This window comes from Natrix helvetica, assembly GCF_964273705.1.
Source record: "Natrix helvetica genome assembly, chromosome: 2".
Classification (NCBI taxonomy): domain Eukaryota; kingdom Metazoa; phylum Chordata; class Lepidosauria; order Squamata; family Natricidae; genus Natrix; species Natrix helvetica.
In genome coordinates, this window is record NC_138552.1 from 48116129 (window position 1) to 48134766 (window position 18638).

An 18638-nucleotide genomic window follows, 5' to 3' on the forward strand; every position below is an offset into this window, starting at 1 on the left:
TTTCTTTACCTTTTACCTTGTACATAGAGTTAATATAATATGGCACAAAAATGATTGTCTTCATATCCTAACTCACCAACTGTAAAATTTCTAGGGAAGGGTAGAGTGTTCTTGCTTTAGTTCCTTATTATAGTTCCTTATAAGAGCTTTTTTATGCAAAATATATAGTATGCATAGAACCTGGTTCTATAGTAGATCTAGGTTAACAGTCGCTACTGGGACTGACAACTCCATTGCTAAGCAACACAGTTAAGTGAAACATCACATGAACACACTCTTCAAACAATGTCCTTTGTATTGTGGTCTTCAAGTAAATCAGTACTTTGGTTGTGCAGGACTAAAACTCAATGTACATAACTATCAAATATACCCTGACAACACTTAAGGAGGGTCCACTCAACACCTCTTCCTACATAGACAAATCTGGCTGGTTTTCTCTTAGCTCCTCTTGAAAGAATTCTTCCCTCTAGCGATTGTGTACCAGATTCCAACACACACTGTGAGATACATTTTTGTTGTTGGTATTTATTACAAGGCTGTGAGTTTCCCAGAGTTATTATATATATAAAATGGATAGTCAAACAAATATTTTAAATGAATAGGCATAAAAAGGATTTTTTTATTTTTCAGGACTCCCCCTGTTCTCTCGGTATCTATCCATCCCGAAGACAGGGATGGATAGACATAAGAACGACATACCCCAAAGTCTTTTCACTGACAAAATGCCACCTTATGGGACATTGGAGGCATGTTAGTAGCCCATGTAATTTACTTCTAAATATATAGTTGGTCCTGAACTTGCAGGTCTTTAGAAGGGTAATCAAATACTGGCTCTTTTTCCAGGTCTTTGGTCTTGATGATTAGTTGTTGGATGTTTTAGTTTAGTGGTGATTTTGTGGTATGACTTGATTTTAATGTATTATATTGTTTTCTTTGGAATTTGTAGTTGTAGTTGACTTTGATACACTGCCCAGAGTCCCTTTGTTTGAGTTGGGTAGAAGAAAAGCAAAAAAACTGCTGTGGAAGATAGGCAAATACAGTACTAACATGAAATAAAATGGGATACATTGACAGATAGAGGAGGTAAAAGGCCTTCTACAATGATACCTAAGAAGCTGAAACAGTTACCTAAACAATAATTCAATCAGAATTATTAAGATTTTGCAACTGTTCCGCATCCATCAATAATTCTCACAAAAATTAAGGAGACACCATATTTGGATAGCAGAGCTTGTCATGTCCAGCTCTTCTTTTGTCATCTGTTCTCGACATACGGTTTCTGAAAAGTTACTTTCAAAAACAACCCTTTGGTTAAAAAAGATCCCCCATCAATATTTGTAGAACAAGCAAGCATCTAATTGCTCATTATTTTTCAGCAAATAAAAAAAGCAGTTTTGTCTGCCATTGATATCTTGTTTCTCATTAATAACTAAAGTTATAATGAATATCCTACTTCTTTATCTTCCAAGGATAGCAAATGTACTATGTTAAAAATATTGACAATGTTTGGATATTGTTAATACATGTAGGAAAGTTAGTTTTATTCCTCAATTACACTTCAGTGTTTTATTTATGCTTTAAAGAGGTGGCAGTTTTCTGACAGCTATCTAAATCAACTTGAAGGAGAGGAAATGAATTTAAAAAGGAGGAGGCTAACACTAATCTTGCTGAGGCAAAACAGCTCTCTGGAACGGTTCCATATTTTAAAAAGGCTGAATACCAATTCTCTTTTGGGAAGGTCTCATTCGCTTCCTGACAGATGTCATTATTGTTGCTATGGTGAATAAATGAATGCTGCATGATGCCACAGGATAAGAGTAAGCACTGATGTCTTTGGAAGCTGCGCATAGTCCACCCCCACATCATTCTATTAGTGTAGGCTGACTGATTTGATTGCAAAAACTAATTGATGGGAGGAGAGATAGACAAAGCTTTTCACTGGTCTTTGCTCCCTGTTCTATATCTTTCTGTGTTTCACACATCTTTTCTTTCCACTGAGTCCTCTTAATGCATTCATTTTGAGATCATTTTGTTATCAGTATAAACGTCTTGAAGCAAATATTAAATATTCTGTATGCAGGAATACATTTTTTTTTATTTCTGAAGAAAGATGTTTAAATATTCTATTGATTCTTATTTAAAAAACAATATTCTTTATGAAACAAATTATGTCATCTTTTTTCAGTTTGAGTTCAGACCTGAACACAGAATAGAAATAGTACTGGCTGTTTTAATGAATAATATTTTCATGATACAGTAATCATTTTAGACCTCTTTCAATATTTCAACCATGGTGCTAGATCACCTCTGGCAGGGATGTCAAACTGGTGGCCCACGGACTGGATGTGTCACACATACGCGCCACCTGCCCCACCTCCGCAAAGGGAATGATACATCACATGATATCAGCATGACATGATGAGTTTGATACCCGTGGCCTATGGGGATTGAAGATTGAAGATACCTTTTATAGTGATTACTCTCTACCTTACTTTGTACTTATTGATTATGTGGCATCAAATCAATGTTGGCTCCTAGCAACCACAGAGATTTTCTCTAGAATGATTTGTCCCTAATCTGGTCTTTAAGATCTTCCAACAATGTCACTGTTAGTAACTGACTTCATCTAAAATGCTGTTGGTCATCCTGTTCTTTCTCCTTTCATCTTTCCCAATATTTGAACCTTCTCTAAGAAGCTACATCTTTGTATATTATGTCCAATGTAGCATTATTTGAGTTTGTCATTTAAGCCTTAAATGAGAGCTCTGGGTTGAGTCATCTAGTGATTCATTGGTTTGTTATCTTGACTGTCCATAGCATGGGTATCAAACTTGTGACAACATGTTGTTGTCATGTGATGTATCACAACTTTTTTCCCCTTTTCTAAACTATGGGTGGGGGTGGCCAGAGTGTAATGCATCTGGCCCATGGTCCGTGAATTTGACACCCCAGGTCTATAGTATTCTCAATAATACTTTCCAATGTCACAGTTCAAAAGACTCAATTGTCTTCTTATCCTGCTTCTTCAAAACTACCTAACTTACTAGACACTTCTAATCATTCTAATCACTAAGCAGTGATAGATAAGGAACGGTCATAGTAAAGGGTAAATATTCAGCTTTGTTCCCATTGCTTTTCAACAGCTATATAAATCTGTTGGAAGAAATCATCACTAGTTTATATAAGATATAATTGTATGCTACTTCACCACTCCAGAGTGAAGTAGCATACCATTGTATCCAGGGTGCAGCTGGGTCAGAGGAACTGTGGGAATCTAAGCCTAATATCTGGAACTTTATGAGGGACTAGAGAGGTAGAAACAAGCTCAATCAACTCAATCCCAATAAGACAGAGTTTATGTTTGTAAACAAACATTCTGGTTTCACAACTGCTTCATTGTTAGTTCTAGAAAAGGTTACTGACATTGTATATTTACGCTTTCGAGAAGCTTTTCATAAATTTCCTGATCAAAAACTCTTGGCCAGCTGAGCAATCAGTAACAGATTGAACATAAGAAAATAAAGAATAGGAATAAATTGGGAGTTTTCACTGTGGAAAGAGATAAGAAATAAGCATCATCAGGATCTCTTTGAGGCCCAGTGCTATTCAACCTGTTGGTATACAAATTAATCTAATATATCCTGTGAGTTTGTTTCTTTGATTTATTCATTCAATTTATGCAGTTTCCAACTCTCAGTTTTTAATTCTGAGAAGATAAAAAAATATTTAAGGAGTGAAGAAACAAATAGACTGTGAATTGCTTCTCTCTAGGACATTAAACAAGGACATTAAAAGCAAGTGCAATTCAATATCAGGAAGTACAAAGTGATCCACATTATGGGTAGGAATTCATATTTCTGTAATCAAATAATAAGGATTGAATTGCCAGTGGTCACCCAAAAAAGAGATGTTGGAGTAAATGAAATAATTTACTTGATGTGCAGAATTTGTAAAGAACTTTCTTGCTATGTCAGTAGAAAATACATAATAAGTCAACTAATACATTAATGTCCCTATGAAACATTATGCCACATCTAATGGGTACAATTCTGGTCATTAGATCTAAACAAAAGATATCATGGGACTGAAGAACATATACAAAAGGAAAACAGAAAAGGCAGTTGATCAGAGGGCATGAACACCTTCCACCTTCCTAAGCATAGGAAGCAATGATTTGGGATGTTTACATTGGAAAAAAGTACTTAGAAATGTTTCAGATTTATTGAACTATGGATGGTAAGAACATGTGTCTACATCACTGACATATGGACTAGAATTAGAAATTATTAAAAAAATTAAATTGATAAGAAGCAAAGTGTCTTCATTGGCATGTAATCAACCTGGTGGAAAAGGAGATTAGAGAAACTCCTACTAGCCCTGATTACTGAATGCTGCCTCCAAATACAGATGCAATTAGGCTTCACTTATTAGATACCCAAGAGCAACAATGGGAGAGAACAGCTGCCTTGATCTCCTATTTGTTGCCTTTTAGGTGCAACTGGAGTGCACTGTTTGAAACAGAATGCTAGCTAGATAGCTTAGGTATAATCCAATCAGGCTATTCTTATGTTCTCCATAAAGTTGTAAGAGCAGGTGGAAATTTTGCTCTAGATTGCTTTTTCCCAGCTGAAATTGATAAACTGATTTTTGCTTCATTTGGCCCAAGATAGTCTAGCAATGCCCTTATTACTTACTTACTTAGATTACTGTTACACTTTCCAGATGTGACTATTTTGGAAATTACAGTTAGTACAAAATGAGGCAACTAAGGTGATTAGTGAGTGAGTGCTTGCCATTGTAAATATTATATATATATATATTATGTGGCTGCTGGATAGAATTAAAGTTCCAATTTAAGATTATGAATTTGACTAATACAGCCTTATATAGCTTAGTGTTCCTTATGGACTGTCTTTTCTAGATGGAATTTGCTATGTCTGGACTAATGGAATAGTCCAATAATGTTCATACTTCTGTCTCTGTATGAATAACAATCAACACAGATCCTAAGTAATCTTCCTCTTTTGTCTGTGAAGACATTACAGAATCCCTTGTTCCCAGAGGTGCACTTAGCATCCTCTCTACTAGCTTTCTGCAAAATTGTCTAGTGCAGACAATTTTGTTGGAGCCGTCATTTGTGGGTTAGTGGTTGACTATTGCTTGGGTGGGCACTGATTTGTATTTGTTTTGAATTTAATTTGGATGTTATATTTAATATTTTGTGCAAACTGTCAGGTGTATGTTTTGAGCTGGATGACATGGAAATACTTGTAATGAATAAATAAATGGATTTGTCATGTTGAAAACACTGCTACTGTATTCATTAATTCTTTTGCATTAATTCTTTAAAAGAAAGGAAAAGGATTGCAATCTAAGCTTGAGGGGAAATTGCAGCATCACTATTATAGCATCACTTAATCTAAATAAAAGATGCTACAATTAGTGTCCCATAATAACATAATGAAACTAGTTTTTTTAAAACTTGGATCTATACTTTGTGGCCTTGCAGAACAAGGGAGAGGCAATACAATGAATTTGGCATGCATTAAATAGAAGAGCCCTAAATTAAAAGAGTAAATTATTAATGATTTTGTAAATGGAATATATCATCCGGATGGATGGTGGGACGATGGAGGAGAATTCTTCAGGAAAGAATAAATAGTTTATACTGTTGCATACCATATAAGTGATCTTGATTGAAATCTGCACTGCTGGATGCATTTTGATGGAAGCTTGTGAAATATATCTGCAAAAATAAAACAAAAATGAATTGTATAGAAGCCACAATTAAGCAGGCATGGGATTGAGTGGTAACTAAGATTCTGTCAGTGGAAAAAAGTTTGGTTTGAAGGCTGAAAGTGCTAGGAATTCCTACTAAGGTTTGATATATTTCATAAAACTATGTAAAACAATGTTCTTAATAAATGCTAAGCAAACAGTTGAGATAATAGCTTTTATTTCAAGAGCCCATGCATGCTTAATGTGAAATATTTTTAAAGAATAGTGCTATATGACTTTGTAATTGTAAGATGTCCTTCCCTCTTCTACATTTTACATTAATCTTATAAGTGTGTTTCTTCTCTAGCTAAAATTTATATTTTATCTTTTTCCTCTACTCATATTTTGATAAAGGGGCACATCCAGGGATGAAATGTGCAATTTCTACATTATGTATTACATGGAAGCCAAATATGCCGTTTCATCCATGACCTGTACACAGAACATTAAGCCAGAGATATTCAAAAGCATACCTCAAGAAGCAAATATCCCTATTCCTGTCAAGCCTGATATGACTATGATGGCCCACGGACATAATGAAGGTAAAAATATTTATTTCTTTGCTAATACCACTACAAGAAAGAATGGTATGGCTGAGCATGTAGAGTTTTTGTGAGGAAGTCAACCAAGGTGATTGAGAAATCTATGTAAACATGCTGATATTTAGATATGCACCCCCCCAAAAAATGTGCCAAAAATCCATCACAGCCCTCCAGATAGTCAACAGTACATTCAGCTGGTATGGCATTGTGTAGTGTTTAATAGTTTAAGAGTCAGTTGTCATATTACTTTGTACTAAATCTTACTGTATGCAAAATAAATAAATATTAATGATTGAACCACATTCAAATCGTAATCTCTTATTAGAACTGCTTTTTCCAAAACATTTATATTTAACACAGAATAAAGGGGAAGCAGAAACATTGGATATGTGATAATCAAGCATGTTGATTTCTATAAAATTAAACTGTATCTTATCTACATATTCAAGTGCATTTACTGGTAAAACAGAATATAAGCAAGCTTCATTTAAATTATCTGCATTATTATTATTTTTTATTTCACTTTTTCATCTAATCTGGATAATAAAGAAAGCTAACAAAAAAGATAAGAAAAAGATAAATGAACATAATTAAAATTCCATGAATAAACTTTAACACTCTTTTAATTTTACATAGAATTAGATATTTTCTCTGATTAAACTAACTGAAATTTGTTATATTGAAACTTGGCCAAACTTACAGTTTTAAGGTAATATGTACTGAGGATTGAAATATATTTTTTAATCTAGACCTATTTAAATAAATCATAGTTTTAAGGAACTAAAATAAAGATTAAGCAACCAAGAGGTCATATAATATATGTGGATATATACATAATTTTGTATTTGTTTATTTTGTCGTGTTTGCCGTATTTTTCGGAGTATAAGAGACACCTTTTTTCCTCAAAAAAGAGGCTGAAAATCTGGAATGTCTTATACATCAAATACAGCATTTTTTTCCCTCCCAGAGCCCCGCCCCTTCACCAAAATAGCCATGCCTAGCCTTATGAAGGCTTTCAGAGAGCTCCTGGGGGCTGGGGAGTGCAGAAATGAGCAAAAAATTGGCTGTTTTTTGTCCCTCTCCCTCCCCAGCCTCCAGCAGCACTCTAAAAGCATAAGGCTACGCATGCAATTTTTTGACAAAGAAACAGCCCGTTTTTGTGGGGAAAAGGCCATTTTTTGTCGTCGTCGCCCCCCGGAGCACTCTGTAAGCTCTCCCAAGGCTATTCATGCCTTTTGAAAAAAAACAGGCCCGTTTTCGCAAAAAATGGGCCATTTTGGGAATGTTTACAGAGTGCAAAAACTTCCCCTCCCCTTTTCGGAAAGTTCTTTAGTTAGAGTGATTAATGAGAATTACATTGATCAAGTGCTGTGCCAGCAGAAACAAGTCTTAGATGCTGCAGATTGTCAGTGATTTCTTTGTCCAGCACATGGATAAATACACCTGGAAACATCTATCTACCTACCTACTCTCTCTCCCCACCTACCAACTGTATTTCTCTTTCTCTCTCTCTCTATCCCTCTATCTACCTACCTATCTACTCTCTCCCTCCCTCCCTCCCTCCTTCCCTATCTATAGTATTTCTCTCTCTCCCCCCCTACCTATCTACTATGTCAGCTCCAGGCCTCTGGGCTGTATTTATCTCTTTCTATTTCTCTCTCTCTATCCCTCTACCTACCTATACCCTCTCTCTCTCTCTCTCCCTACCTACCTACTGTATTTCTCTATTTCTCTCTATATATATTTCTCTCTCTCTCTCTCTCTCTCTCTCTCCCTTCATCTACCTACCTAACTACTCTCTCTCTCTCTCTCTCTCCCTACCTACCTACTGTATTTCTCTCTCTCTCTCTATTCCTCTATCTACCTACCTACTTTCTCTCTCGCTCCCTACCTACCTACTGTATTTATCCCTCTACCTACTACCTACCTACTCTCTCTCTCTCCCTACCTACCTACTGTATTTATTTATTCCTCTCTATACCTCCATCTACCTACCTACTTTTTAAAAAAATTTTCCTCTTCAAAACCTTGGTGCATCTTGTACTCCGGTGCATCTTATACACCGAAAAATATGGTATGTAGTATATATGTAGCATATAATGGAGATGGTGAACCTTTGAGAGCTGTATGTAATGAAATTTCATTTTAATATATGCCAATTAGTGTACATTCAAAGTGACAATGAAGTTATTATTCCATTCTATTGTATTCATAACTTTTCCAGAAGAGAAACTATTACATTAATGCCATATCTAAACTGAGATAATGGCTTTTAACATCAGGTGATATAGCAGGATAGAGCAACAATGACTACGTTTCCACACTCCAAACAATTTCATATCAATTGGTTCAGGGGTGGGTTTCGACAGGCACTACTGTCGATTTGCTTGTGGACGTACTGTACGCACGTGCCTGATGCACACTGTATGCTTGATGCATGCTGGGTGCACATGCACAGTATAATAAAAAATGTTCTGCGCATGCACAGAAGCAAAAAACAAGATGGCAGCCTGGAGAACTGGTTCGGGGGTGGGGCAGGCCTGGTTTGCTGCCTGTTCCAGCGACCCAGGCCCCCAAACCACTACCAGTTTGGCCCAACTGGTCCTAACCGGTAGGAACCCATCACTGATGGTTGCAAAATTAATAATCTGCATTATAGATAATTGATAATATTGCAATAATCTCTTGTGAAAGTCAAAATAATTGTATCCCAAAAGAAGATGTTTTCTAATTTTTATATCCAGTCTTATTTCTATGAAAAAAAATATTCATTGACTAGTATATGTGCCCTTTCTGATAAGAATTTAATACATTGTAGTGTACTTTCCATTGAAGAACCATTGAGAGCCTGAATTCGCACATATGGTTACCTATGAATCATTAAAGAATAAGTGGCATAATAACATATGGACAGGAATGAGCCAAGTTATGGATACTTATGAATCAATTATAAATAGTATATTTTAGTTAATTAAATCAAATTCCCAAGTGTAATAATTCTCTCCCAGAAATTAATAGTGGCTCTGTTTCTTCATGGCATTCAACCTAAATGTAGGTGCATATGGATTAGCCAGAAGAAGCAGAATTCCTTATTTTTCCTCCCTATAGTGACATCTCCAGAAATTCCAAATTCTGTGACTATAGTGAAAAAATTGTTACACTGTACAGGATCTTATCTAAAGAAAAAGGGAAGGCTCCCTGTAAAGACCTTCATGTTATGAGCAACCTGTTAGACTTACAAAATTCCAAGCAATCACTATGCAGCAACAAAGTCAACTATTGCTTCCATGTAGTGGTCTTCCAAATTTTTAACTTAAATCTGGTAGGCCTAATCTTTTGCCAGTATCTTTTCAGACAAACATTTTTTGTTTCACTTTTTGGTGGGACAGGTTTTGTGATCCCCTTGCCTGCTTGATTATATCTAGATTCGTTGTGATTGAATATCGATATAAATGTCATTGGTTAGACGAATAAGTATGTCCATGAATTTCTCTAGTAATTTATTTTCTATTTGTAATATGGAATTTCCTGATGAAATTTCTTTCATTTTCTTTTTTTTTAGAAATCAAAAATGAAGGCATGGGTATGATAATACAGCAGCCAAAAAGAGAAGAGGAAGAGGTTTTAGATCAGGGTATCTATTACATTTGTCTGTTTAAATGCATATTTTATAATTCCAGTGTTAAAGCTGTTGCATAATTGAAGCTTCTTCTTTTTTTTTGCTAATACATAAAAAAGCTATCCTTGCCAGTCTGTTGTAGTGCCCCAAATGTTTTAAGAGAAAGCAGTTGATTACCAACCTCTAATCTTGCAAATGCCTCCATTAGCACAACCTAATTTGATTTTTCAAAGTTTATTTATTTATTTGTATAATTCTAATAATCTAATACAATAATTTAAAAATATTATTAGATTTCACTGTACTCCAAATGGAGTTAATGCTTAATTTGTAGCTTTTAGATACAAAAAATAATAACATAAAAATAATGCATACATATTATGTAAGCAGTACATTTTGACACTGATATTTATAACATAATAATTGTAGTTATGTTTTCCCTAATGTGTAGTAGCTTGGCAATAATCTTGAAATCTTCACAAAATAAATATGTTTCTGTATTTTAATACTTGATATTAATATTAATTTTATTACAATGTAAATATGTGAAATAGGTTTAATTGCATGTTTTTCAAGGCTTATAGTAAACAAATCAAACATTAATATTTTTAGGGTTTTATTAAAGTTTTCTTTGGGGGTATGATTTCTTGTGGTTCACTGTAGGCCAAAGAATGGATAATGGAATTATAATGTATAATACTTACTTATAAAAAATATAGCTATAGGTTCTTTATTTATATAGCATATATAATGTTACACAGAGATACATAATCAGGTATCAATCAATATACAAAGGCAAGATTACCTAGGTTGCATTTTTTCAATCAGTACCTTAAATGTGTTTGCAATCATTATTTTGTGAATGTATTTACCTGTCTTATTTATTGGAACTTTCTCAGTAGTTTTTTTGCCTCAGCATCCTAGCCACTTTAGCCCTTTAGACCTCACCTCTATAAATGTATGTTTACATGTGTGTTGGTCAAGCCAGCCCTCCCCCTTGAGCAGAAACAAGAGGAAACTTTTATATTAATTGATTATATTCCTACTAATGAAAATTAAGTATTTGTAAAATTATCTAATCACTTATTTGCGTATACACAATCACTTTTCACACACATAAGTACATGCACATCCACAGGTCCACTCATATGCATAAGTAAATAGAAAAACACAGTAATTCCCATAGGGAAAGAGAGGTGGAGTTCAATGGCTCTTCCTTCCAGGAACATATTTATATGAGGCTAAGGCTTATTCTCCTTCTTTTTTTCATCATATCCAGAGGGAAGACATTTCTTTCAGTTTTAAGGTCTCTAGTAATTAACGATTCTAATTTTCATGAATCTCTATTAGCTCGGACGGCCTTTAGGGAGGCTTTTTGAGATAAACACTTTCCATACCAGAAACTCCCATCCTGGACAATCGCCAGATATGAATCGACTCCCAGAATTCTCAGTTATGATCATGATCTCTGGAAATACTGCTGTAAATGTACATGCCAATGTGCACACTTTTCTTCCTTGAAGGAATGGCAGCAGCTTCTTTTCTCCTCTGACAGCTCTTTCAAGCATGTCATGCATTATTTGTGCTGCCTACACATTTCTTCATTCTCATTCATATGAAAATATTCTCTGTGCTGTGTGCACAGCAAAACACCAACTCCACTCCAAATCACAACAATTTTGGCGACAATACTCCTTGATATTTTAATATAGCAGTTAATGTACTCTCAGTATGGCAGTGATATTAATAGGAAAATTTTGCATTAAAAAACACTAGAAAGTTTCTTTTGGGATTTTTCTTGTAAAAGCATTATTTTAAGAAGATTATTATTTTATTCAATAAAAATCTCTGCTTTTTAGATGAATATATGCTTATACGGCAACACATTTTTTACAATACAATACAATAGCAGAGTTGGAAGGGACCTTGGAGATCTTCTATTCAAACCCCCTCCTAGGCAGGAAACCCTATACAAATGGCTATCCAACATCTTCTTAAAGACTTCCAGTGATGGGGCATTCACAACTTCTGGAGGCAAGCTGTTCCACTGATTAATTGTTCTAACTGTCAGAAAGTTTCTCCTCAGTTCTAAGTTGCTTCTCTCCTTGATTAGTTTCCACCCATTGCTTCTTGTTCTATCCTCAAGTGCCTTGGAGAATAGTTTGACTCCCTCTTCTTTGTGGCAACCCCTGAGATATTGGAACACTGCTATCATGTCTCCCCTAGTCCTTCTTTTCATTAAACTAGACATACCCAGTTCCTGCAACCGTTCTTCATATGTTTTAGTCTCCAGTCCCCTAATCATCTTTGATGCTCTTCTTTGCACTCTTTCTTGAGTCTCCACATTTTTTCTACATCCTGGTGCAGTATTCCAAGTGTGGCCTTACCAAAGCATTATAAAGTGGTATTAACACTTCACGTGATCTTGAGTCTATCCCTCGGTTGATGCAGCCTAGAACTGTGCTGGCTTTTTTGGCAGCTGCTGCACACTGCTGGCTCATATTTAAATGGTTGTCCACTAGGACTCCAAGATCCCTTTCACAATTACTACTGTTGAGCAAGGTACCACCTATACTGTACCTGTGCATTAGGTTTTTGTTGCCTAAATGTAGAACCTTACTCTTTTCACCATTGAATTTCATTTTGTTAGATAGTGCCCAATGTTCAAGTTTGTCAAGATCCTTCTGTATCTTTAGCCTATCTTCTGGAGTGTTGGCTATTCCTGCCAGCTTTGTCATTGGCTAAGAAAGAATTCTTAAGACTGTGTTTGAGTTCCTATAATTTTTAAAATAATTGATATAAAATATCTTTTCCCACCGAATTTTATTGCAATAGTTTTAGTTTTATATATGAAAAAAATATAAAGGCAGTATTGGGTTTTCATTTAGGATGCCAATGACAAAGGTACTAAATTAATATAATTTTCTAAATAATTCATTTCCATGAATAAGGTCCCATTAGCTAATGGATTGATTTTGAATGTTTTATTGGAAATATATTGTCTAATTCAGGGAGTTGCAGTCATTTTTTCTAGTGAAAGATATATTTCTCCAGATAATTTGTCATCTCTGGGATGACAATTATGGCACAAGTGAACCATAAATTGATCAGGCCCCTCTTTCCAATTTTTTTCTAACCCATCAGCATCTTTCCCAAGCAGTAAGTTGACAGAAAAGTGACATATATCTTTTTCCAGAGTTCTAAATAGCATTTAGAAATGCATATAGTTATAACTATTTTGTATGACATCAACATGGAAGTGAGAACCAGTTTGATGTACTACTTAAAGCATCAGGACAAACTTTTTAAAGCACTTTTTTTAAAAAAAATGTTAGATTAAAATATAATAAGGTATTGTAGTGAGGTGTACCTGTGTTACATTTAATATTACAAATTTATGATTTACTCAGAGGGAAAGATAGCTCATAAAATCATTATGCTCTTTCTCAGTGTGGTAGAGCTGTTTGAGACAAACAATGAGATTAACTCACTGTTCTTTTTCATGAAATAAAACAACCATTATGCTAGTCAACTAATTATCACAGTTTACACAGCTTTATCACACAATTGTTTAGGACAAAACTGTGCACCAATGAATATTAAAAACTAAAAATATCTTTTTAAGGATCTGTTCACAAAGTAAAGTCTGATTTTAAGCCTCATTCTCTTTTGAGGACAGATAATTTACTTTACAATACTTTTCTTCAGTTTTTCCACTTTTATGGTATTTGTATTATTATGTATTACTTATTACATTTATTGGCTGACCAACTTATCACAGAATAACTCTGGGTAGCTTACAATGTTAAAAGGATAAAATTGCACACAACCTATACAAGAACCAAATACTATAAAAATAAGATTAATTATTTTATAAAGATAACGAAACAGGTCAAGATCAGAACTTTGGAAAAATCTTGATCTAGAATGGAGTGGAATGAGTTCAGATCCATCTGTTCTGTCCTGTGTGTTCCGAATTATTCCACTCTCAGAATTCTATCTGTGAGTGAATGTAAAGTGTATCCTTAGTACATATGTAACCCACTTCCAGTTTCAGATAAAACACCAGTGATACCATGCCTTGTATGCAGTATCTGAAAAATACTGAAATGATTTTATGCAGTAGGGTTGGGATTGTAGGTTATGAAAGCCTGCAAAACCATCAAAGTTAAATTTCTAGCATTTGATGCGTAAGCCTTATAACATTTTTTAAAAATCTTCCAGCCAGCTGCTTCATTATTCCTAAATCAGATTTCATATTCTGTCCTTTCAGTGCAGGAGATGAGGTGTATAAATATAGTACTCAACAAGAAACAGAGTTTGCTGTAATGGCAGTTTGTTTAAGGCTTGAAGCAATGCAGAATATTAAATACTTAAACAAAATTCGGTTGATCTCTATACAAAACATGCATTTGCCTATTGAGATGAGAAAAAACTAAAATTAAAAAAAACCACATTAGTTCTATGCCTAGACAAAGTCATTGATGTAGCAATGGTACTTAGACTTATATACTTTATAGCTTTATAGAATGCTTTATAGCACTCTCTGAATTGTTTACAATGTCAGCATATTTTCCCCAGCGATCTGGGTCCTTATTTTACTGATCTTCAAAGGATGAGCCAGTCTTGACCCCACCAGGATCAAACTCCAGGTGGTTGGCAGAGTTTACCTGAAATACTGCATTCTAACCACTGCACCACCACAGCACATTATTGATATAAAAACCCTGGATGTAACTGAGGAAATACTGCAATAATGCCAGAAAGATATGGAAAGCAGATAGGGTTTCTATGATATTGTCAAATTAATTTTTTTACTTAAAAGTAAGCGCATTGCATCTTTTAATTAAATGTAGCTAATACCACAACAAAGTGCAAGTAATATATTATAAGTTGTACAAGCAAAAAAGCAAAAACTGGGAGAGGAAGCATTTCTATTTTTCTTAAATAGAGAGAAGCTTGATGACTTAAATCAGAGAAGCTTGATGACTTAGCAGAGGATTTAAGACCTGAGTCTCTCCACCTAAAAATAGTAATCCTGCTTGACAGGAGAGTTTCCCGACTTTCGTGGCTTCCTCACAGGAAACAATAGGGGACACTAAGTACTTGCAATTAAAATACTGAAAATAGTTCCGTATTCCATTCAGTAAGACTCAAGAAGTCTATTTTCTCTATGGGATATATAATTTTCCCATGAATATGATCTTAATTTTTCTTCCTTTGCCAAATATTTACTATTTGATGTACTCTAAAGAAACAAGAAGTGTTTGGGGAGAGATTGATAGTCTGGCTTTATGCCACTATTCAATTTTTCCCAAATAATTTGCCCAGGCTGGGAGATAATAACAACACCTAGCTTGATATCAGAAATTATGATCCTATGTTCTTGACTTCAGCCAATCTAATTTTCAGGACTGACATGCTGAATAAGCAGTTAATTATTTTATCCTGATTACTACTTATTGTAAAGTATTCCAGAGCAGACTGATTCCAGTTAGAGTAGGAAATAGGAAAGCAGAGGAAAAGAACTACATTGTTTATTTGCTTGTGTATGTGTGTGTGATAGAATACCAAATAATCATGTGAGAAATGCTTTTAATCAGAGCTGCAAGAGGGCTAATGAAGGGAAGCAGTCTAACACTGAGAGTGCTTTATCAAATGTGTTATCAAGGTTGGCTTAACACATTTTGTTTAGGTCCAATTTGCTTTGTTAATTTCATCAAAATTGTCCATATTAACTGATAATTATTTCTTGACAGGAGATTTCACTTGGGATATTCCCTGTCAAAAGAGTAAAGCTGCAAATTCAGTAGAAAGCATTGAGACAAGACTGTTTATAAACATGACAAGCCCTCCTTAGGGTCGTTTCTAAAAAGACTTAATTTTCCTCTTTGCTGGTTCTTAATAATAGATTTTCTACAAAGCACTTGAGCTAAGCTCGTTATTTGCATTTATTGTTTTTGCACAAAACTTTTAAAATATTTTATGACATAATTCCATAAACATATTTTTTTAAAGGCTATTAGAAATATTCAATATTTCCCTTAATTATCCTTTAAATCTTATGGAAGTGCCTTTGAACCAGCATATTTGTGAAGCTATGGTGAAGTTAGGGAAGTTGGTATTCCTCCTCGCTACTCATATTTAGTGTTCAAAGCAGATATAAAACATATGCTCACTGATGATAATGATAATTCCAGTCCATACATAGGAAACTAAGAAATAAGTTTAGGACAAATCTAGGCATTCACATTCCTTGAATTTTGCTGTTAAAGGGGACAAAATATAACTGACATTTGTGCTTAAGCATTTTTTTTAAATTTTTGATTATTTCCAGTATGTTTTATTATCTTCTTTAATATATTCCATGAAAATATAAAAAAATCCAGAGCTACATTATGTTGCAGGATTGTACATGTTGGAGTGGAGCAGTGGTGGGATTCAATTTTTTTTACTATCGGTTCTATGGGCGTGGTTTGGTGGGGGTGACTTTGTGGGGGTGGCAGGGAAAGGATACTGCAAAATCCCCACTCCTAGGGGAAGGTTATTGCAAACTTCCCATTCCCTCCCCACCCCGCTAACCTGCTTTAAAGTTCCGTTCTCCTGTTCATGGCAACAAAAGAAGATCAGCTGGGAAGCTGGGAGGTAGCAGGGGCAGGGGCAGCCTATTTGCTGGATCTCTGAACCACTCAAAATTTCCGCTATCAGTACTGGCTGAATACTACCTCTGGAGTGGGTGAAACACATAAAAGTAGCATAGTTTTGATCACATGGCTATGATTGACTTTTATTTTTTTACACCTATCCCTGCAGATGCTTCTCCTTGGAGTAAAATAACAGTGATTTATTTGCAAATAGCTACTGATATAAGAAAGATTTTACTACAGTACAGATAGCTCAAGGGAAATGTACCTTGTTCAGATTTGACACTGTTCAAATGGTATATAAATCATGAAATTTATACATACATACATGCATACATTTCAGAGAGTTGTAATCCAACACATTTAGAAGGCAATACATTGAAAAAATAGTTGTTTAAACTAAATTATTATTACTAGTATTTCTATTATTTAGTTTATTGGAAACTGGTTTGAGTAAAAGCAGGGTGGATAAGAATAGGCAATGTCTCTTTCTGCAATTTTTAAGCTCAACATAATAGTTATAAAAGACAAGCTATCTAACAACCTTGTTTTTGAAAAGGGCTTGGCTCTGTGTTTTGTCCAAAATTAAATAGAAAATTACGTACAGAATTGGATTCACTCTTTCAGAGACTAGGAATCATACTTTTTTCCCCCTGAGGTGCTCAATAAGGGAAGGATGGTGATATGAATTAAGTAGGGCTAAGACAAGTAAGTAAGCATAGTCAGATTTTCCCCCCAAGAAAGGTCCCCCCCCCAAAAAAAATTCAGTAAATAGTATGTGATAAATTATGCACAAAGTCACTGTAGATTCCCAGAAACCCCCAATTTTTTCACAACGATCTGTCCTTAACCTGGTCTTTCAGGTGCATTCATCACTACTATAGCAATCTATCCACCCTGCTTGCTGGTTAATCTCTTCTCTTTTCTTGCATTTTTCCCAGCATTAGAGCCTTTTCCAGAGGGACAGGTCCTCACATAATGTGTCTGAACGAGGATAATTTGAGCCTCATCATTTATGCTCCAAATGAGAACTCTGGATTGATATATTTGATGATCCATTTTGTTTGCTTTCTTTGCTGTCCAGGGTATTTTCAGGAGTCTCTCTAACACTGAAGTTCAAAAATAGCAATGCTCTACTATATATGCATTCCAAGATTTATTTATTTATTGTTTTCTATCAAAAACATTGAGGAAAAAAAACCCTGAAAATGTGTTTGGCAGTCTGCAGGTACCCCATATCTAGAGATTAGTGCCGAATACTATTAGTAATCACTGAGAACTCAACTGATAATCCCTTAACTACATAGAAAATAATTTATATCAGTTGGAAAGATCAAATTAGTAAAATAATAGTAACAATAACCATTTGCTAAAGACAGTGCCACAAAATTGAGAAACACAAACAAACTAAAGATATGATTAGTTACATCACTGGTGTCTAACTCGGTCGTGTCACATGATCTTTCGTAAATATCGCGACATCGCGATGTTTTTTTGCCTTTGCAGCGCCAGGATGGGTGTGGCCTGCATGTGATACATCCAGTCCATGTCAGTTTGATACCCCTGAGGTACCTGTACATGACTTCTCAGTATTTAGTGGAAAGCAAGTACAGTTTCTCTTGAAGTGTTTTCATCTAATTTTTGGAGAATGGAAAAAAATGGTCATTGTATTTCAGGGTATAATTCAGTTTAAACAAGTTTAAAAGGTAAGTGTAGCCGTACACCAAATATTCCTTATAAAATCTCTTGTTTAACGTAGCTATGTTCTTTCACTCTCCTGACAATCTTCCAGACAGTCTTCCCATGTCTGGATTTTGACATGGCCTTATTTTAACAATGTAAATATTGTATCTATCTCTGGGTCATGCCAATAATTCATAAAGTTATAACAATTGTAACCCAAGTAAGCTTTGAGGAATAAGTTGCTGAACTTACAGAAAACACTTCCTGCTGCTTTTCCATCTGTTCTTTGTCAGCTTTGCTACAGCATCTTGCACCCTGCCTAACTTGCCTGCCATTCTTTCCCTGTCTCCTTTTTCTTTCTCTTTCGCTACA

At 34.9% G+C, this 18638-nt stretch overlaps 1 protein-coding gene and 1 long non-coding RNA gene across 7 annotated transcripts in view; one reads left to right on the forward strand and one right to left on the reverse strand.

The window, feature by feature from the left end:
- The window catches only part of PAM (peptidylglycine alpha-amidating monooxygenase), a 150910-nt gene that overhangs the window by 104264 nt on the left and 28008 nt on the right, over window positions 1–18638 (forward strand). For all 6 annotated transcript variants that reach the window (XM_081944082.1, XM_081944083.1, XM_081944087.1 and 3 more), the window contains 2 exons: window positions 6133–6320; window positions 9883–9954. In XM_081944082.1, the coding sequence (XP_081800208.1) occupies window positions 6133–6320; window positions 9883–9954 (260 nt within the window). The remainder of the gene's footprint in view (window positions 1–6132; window positions 6321–9882; window positions 9955–18638) is intronic.
- On the reverse strand, window positions 896–18614 carry LOC309387546. Its single transcript, XR_014174623.1, has 3 exons — window positions 18519–18614; window positions 5680–5746; window positions 896–1017 (listed from the first exon to the last, which is right to left on the reverse strand). It is a non-coding gene; the product is annotated as an uncharacterized lncRNA (long non-coding RNA).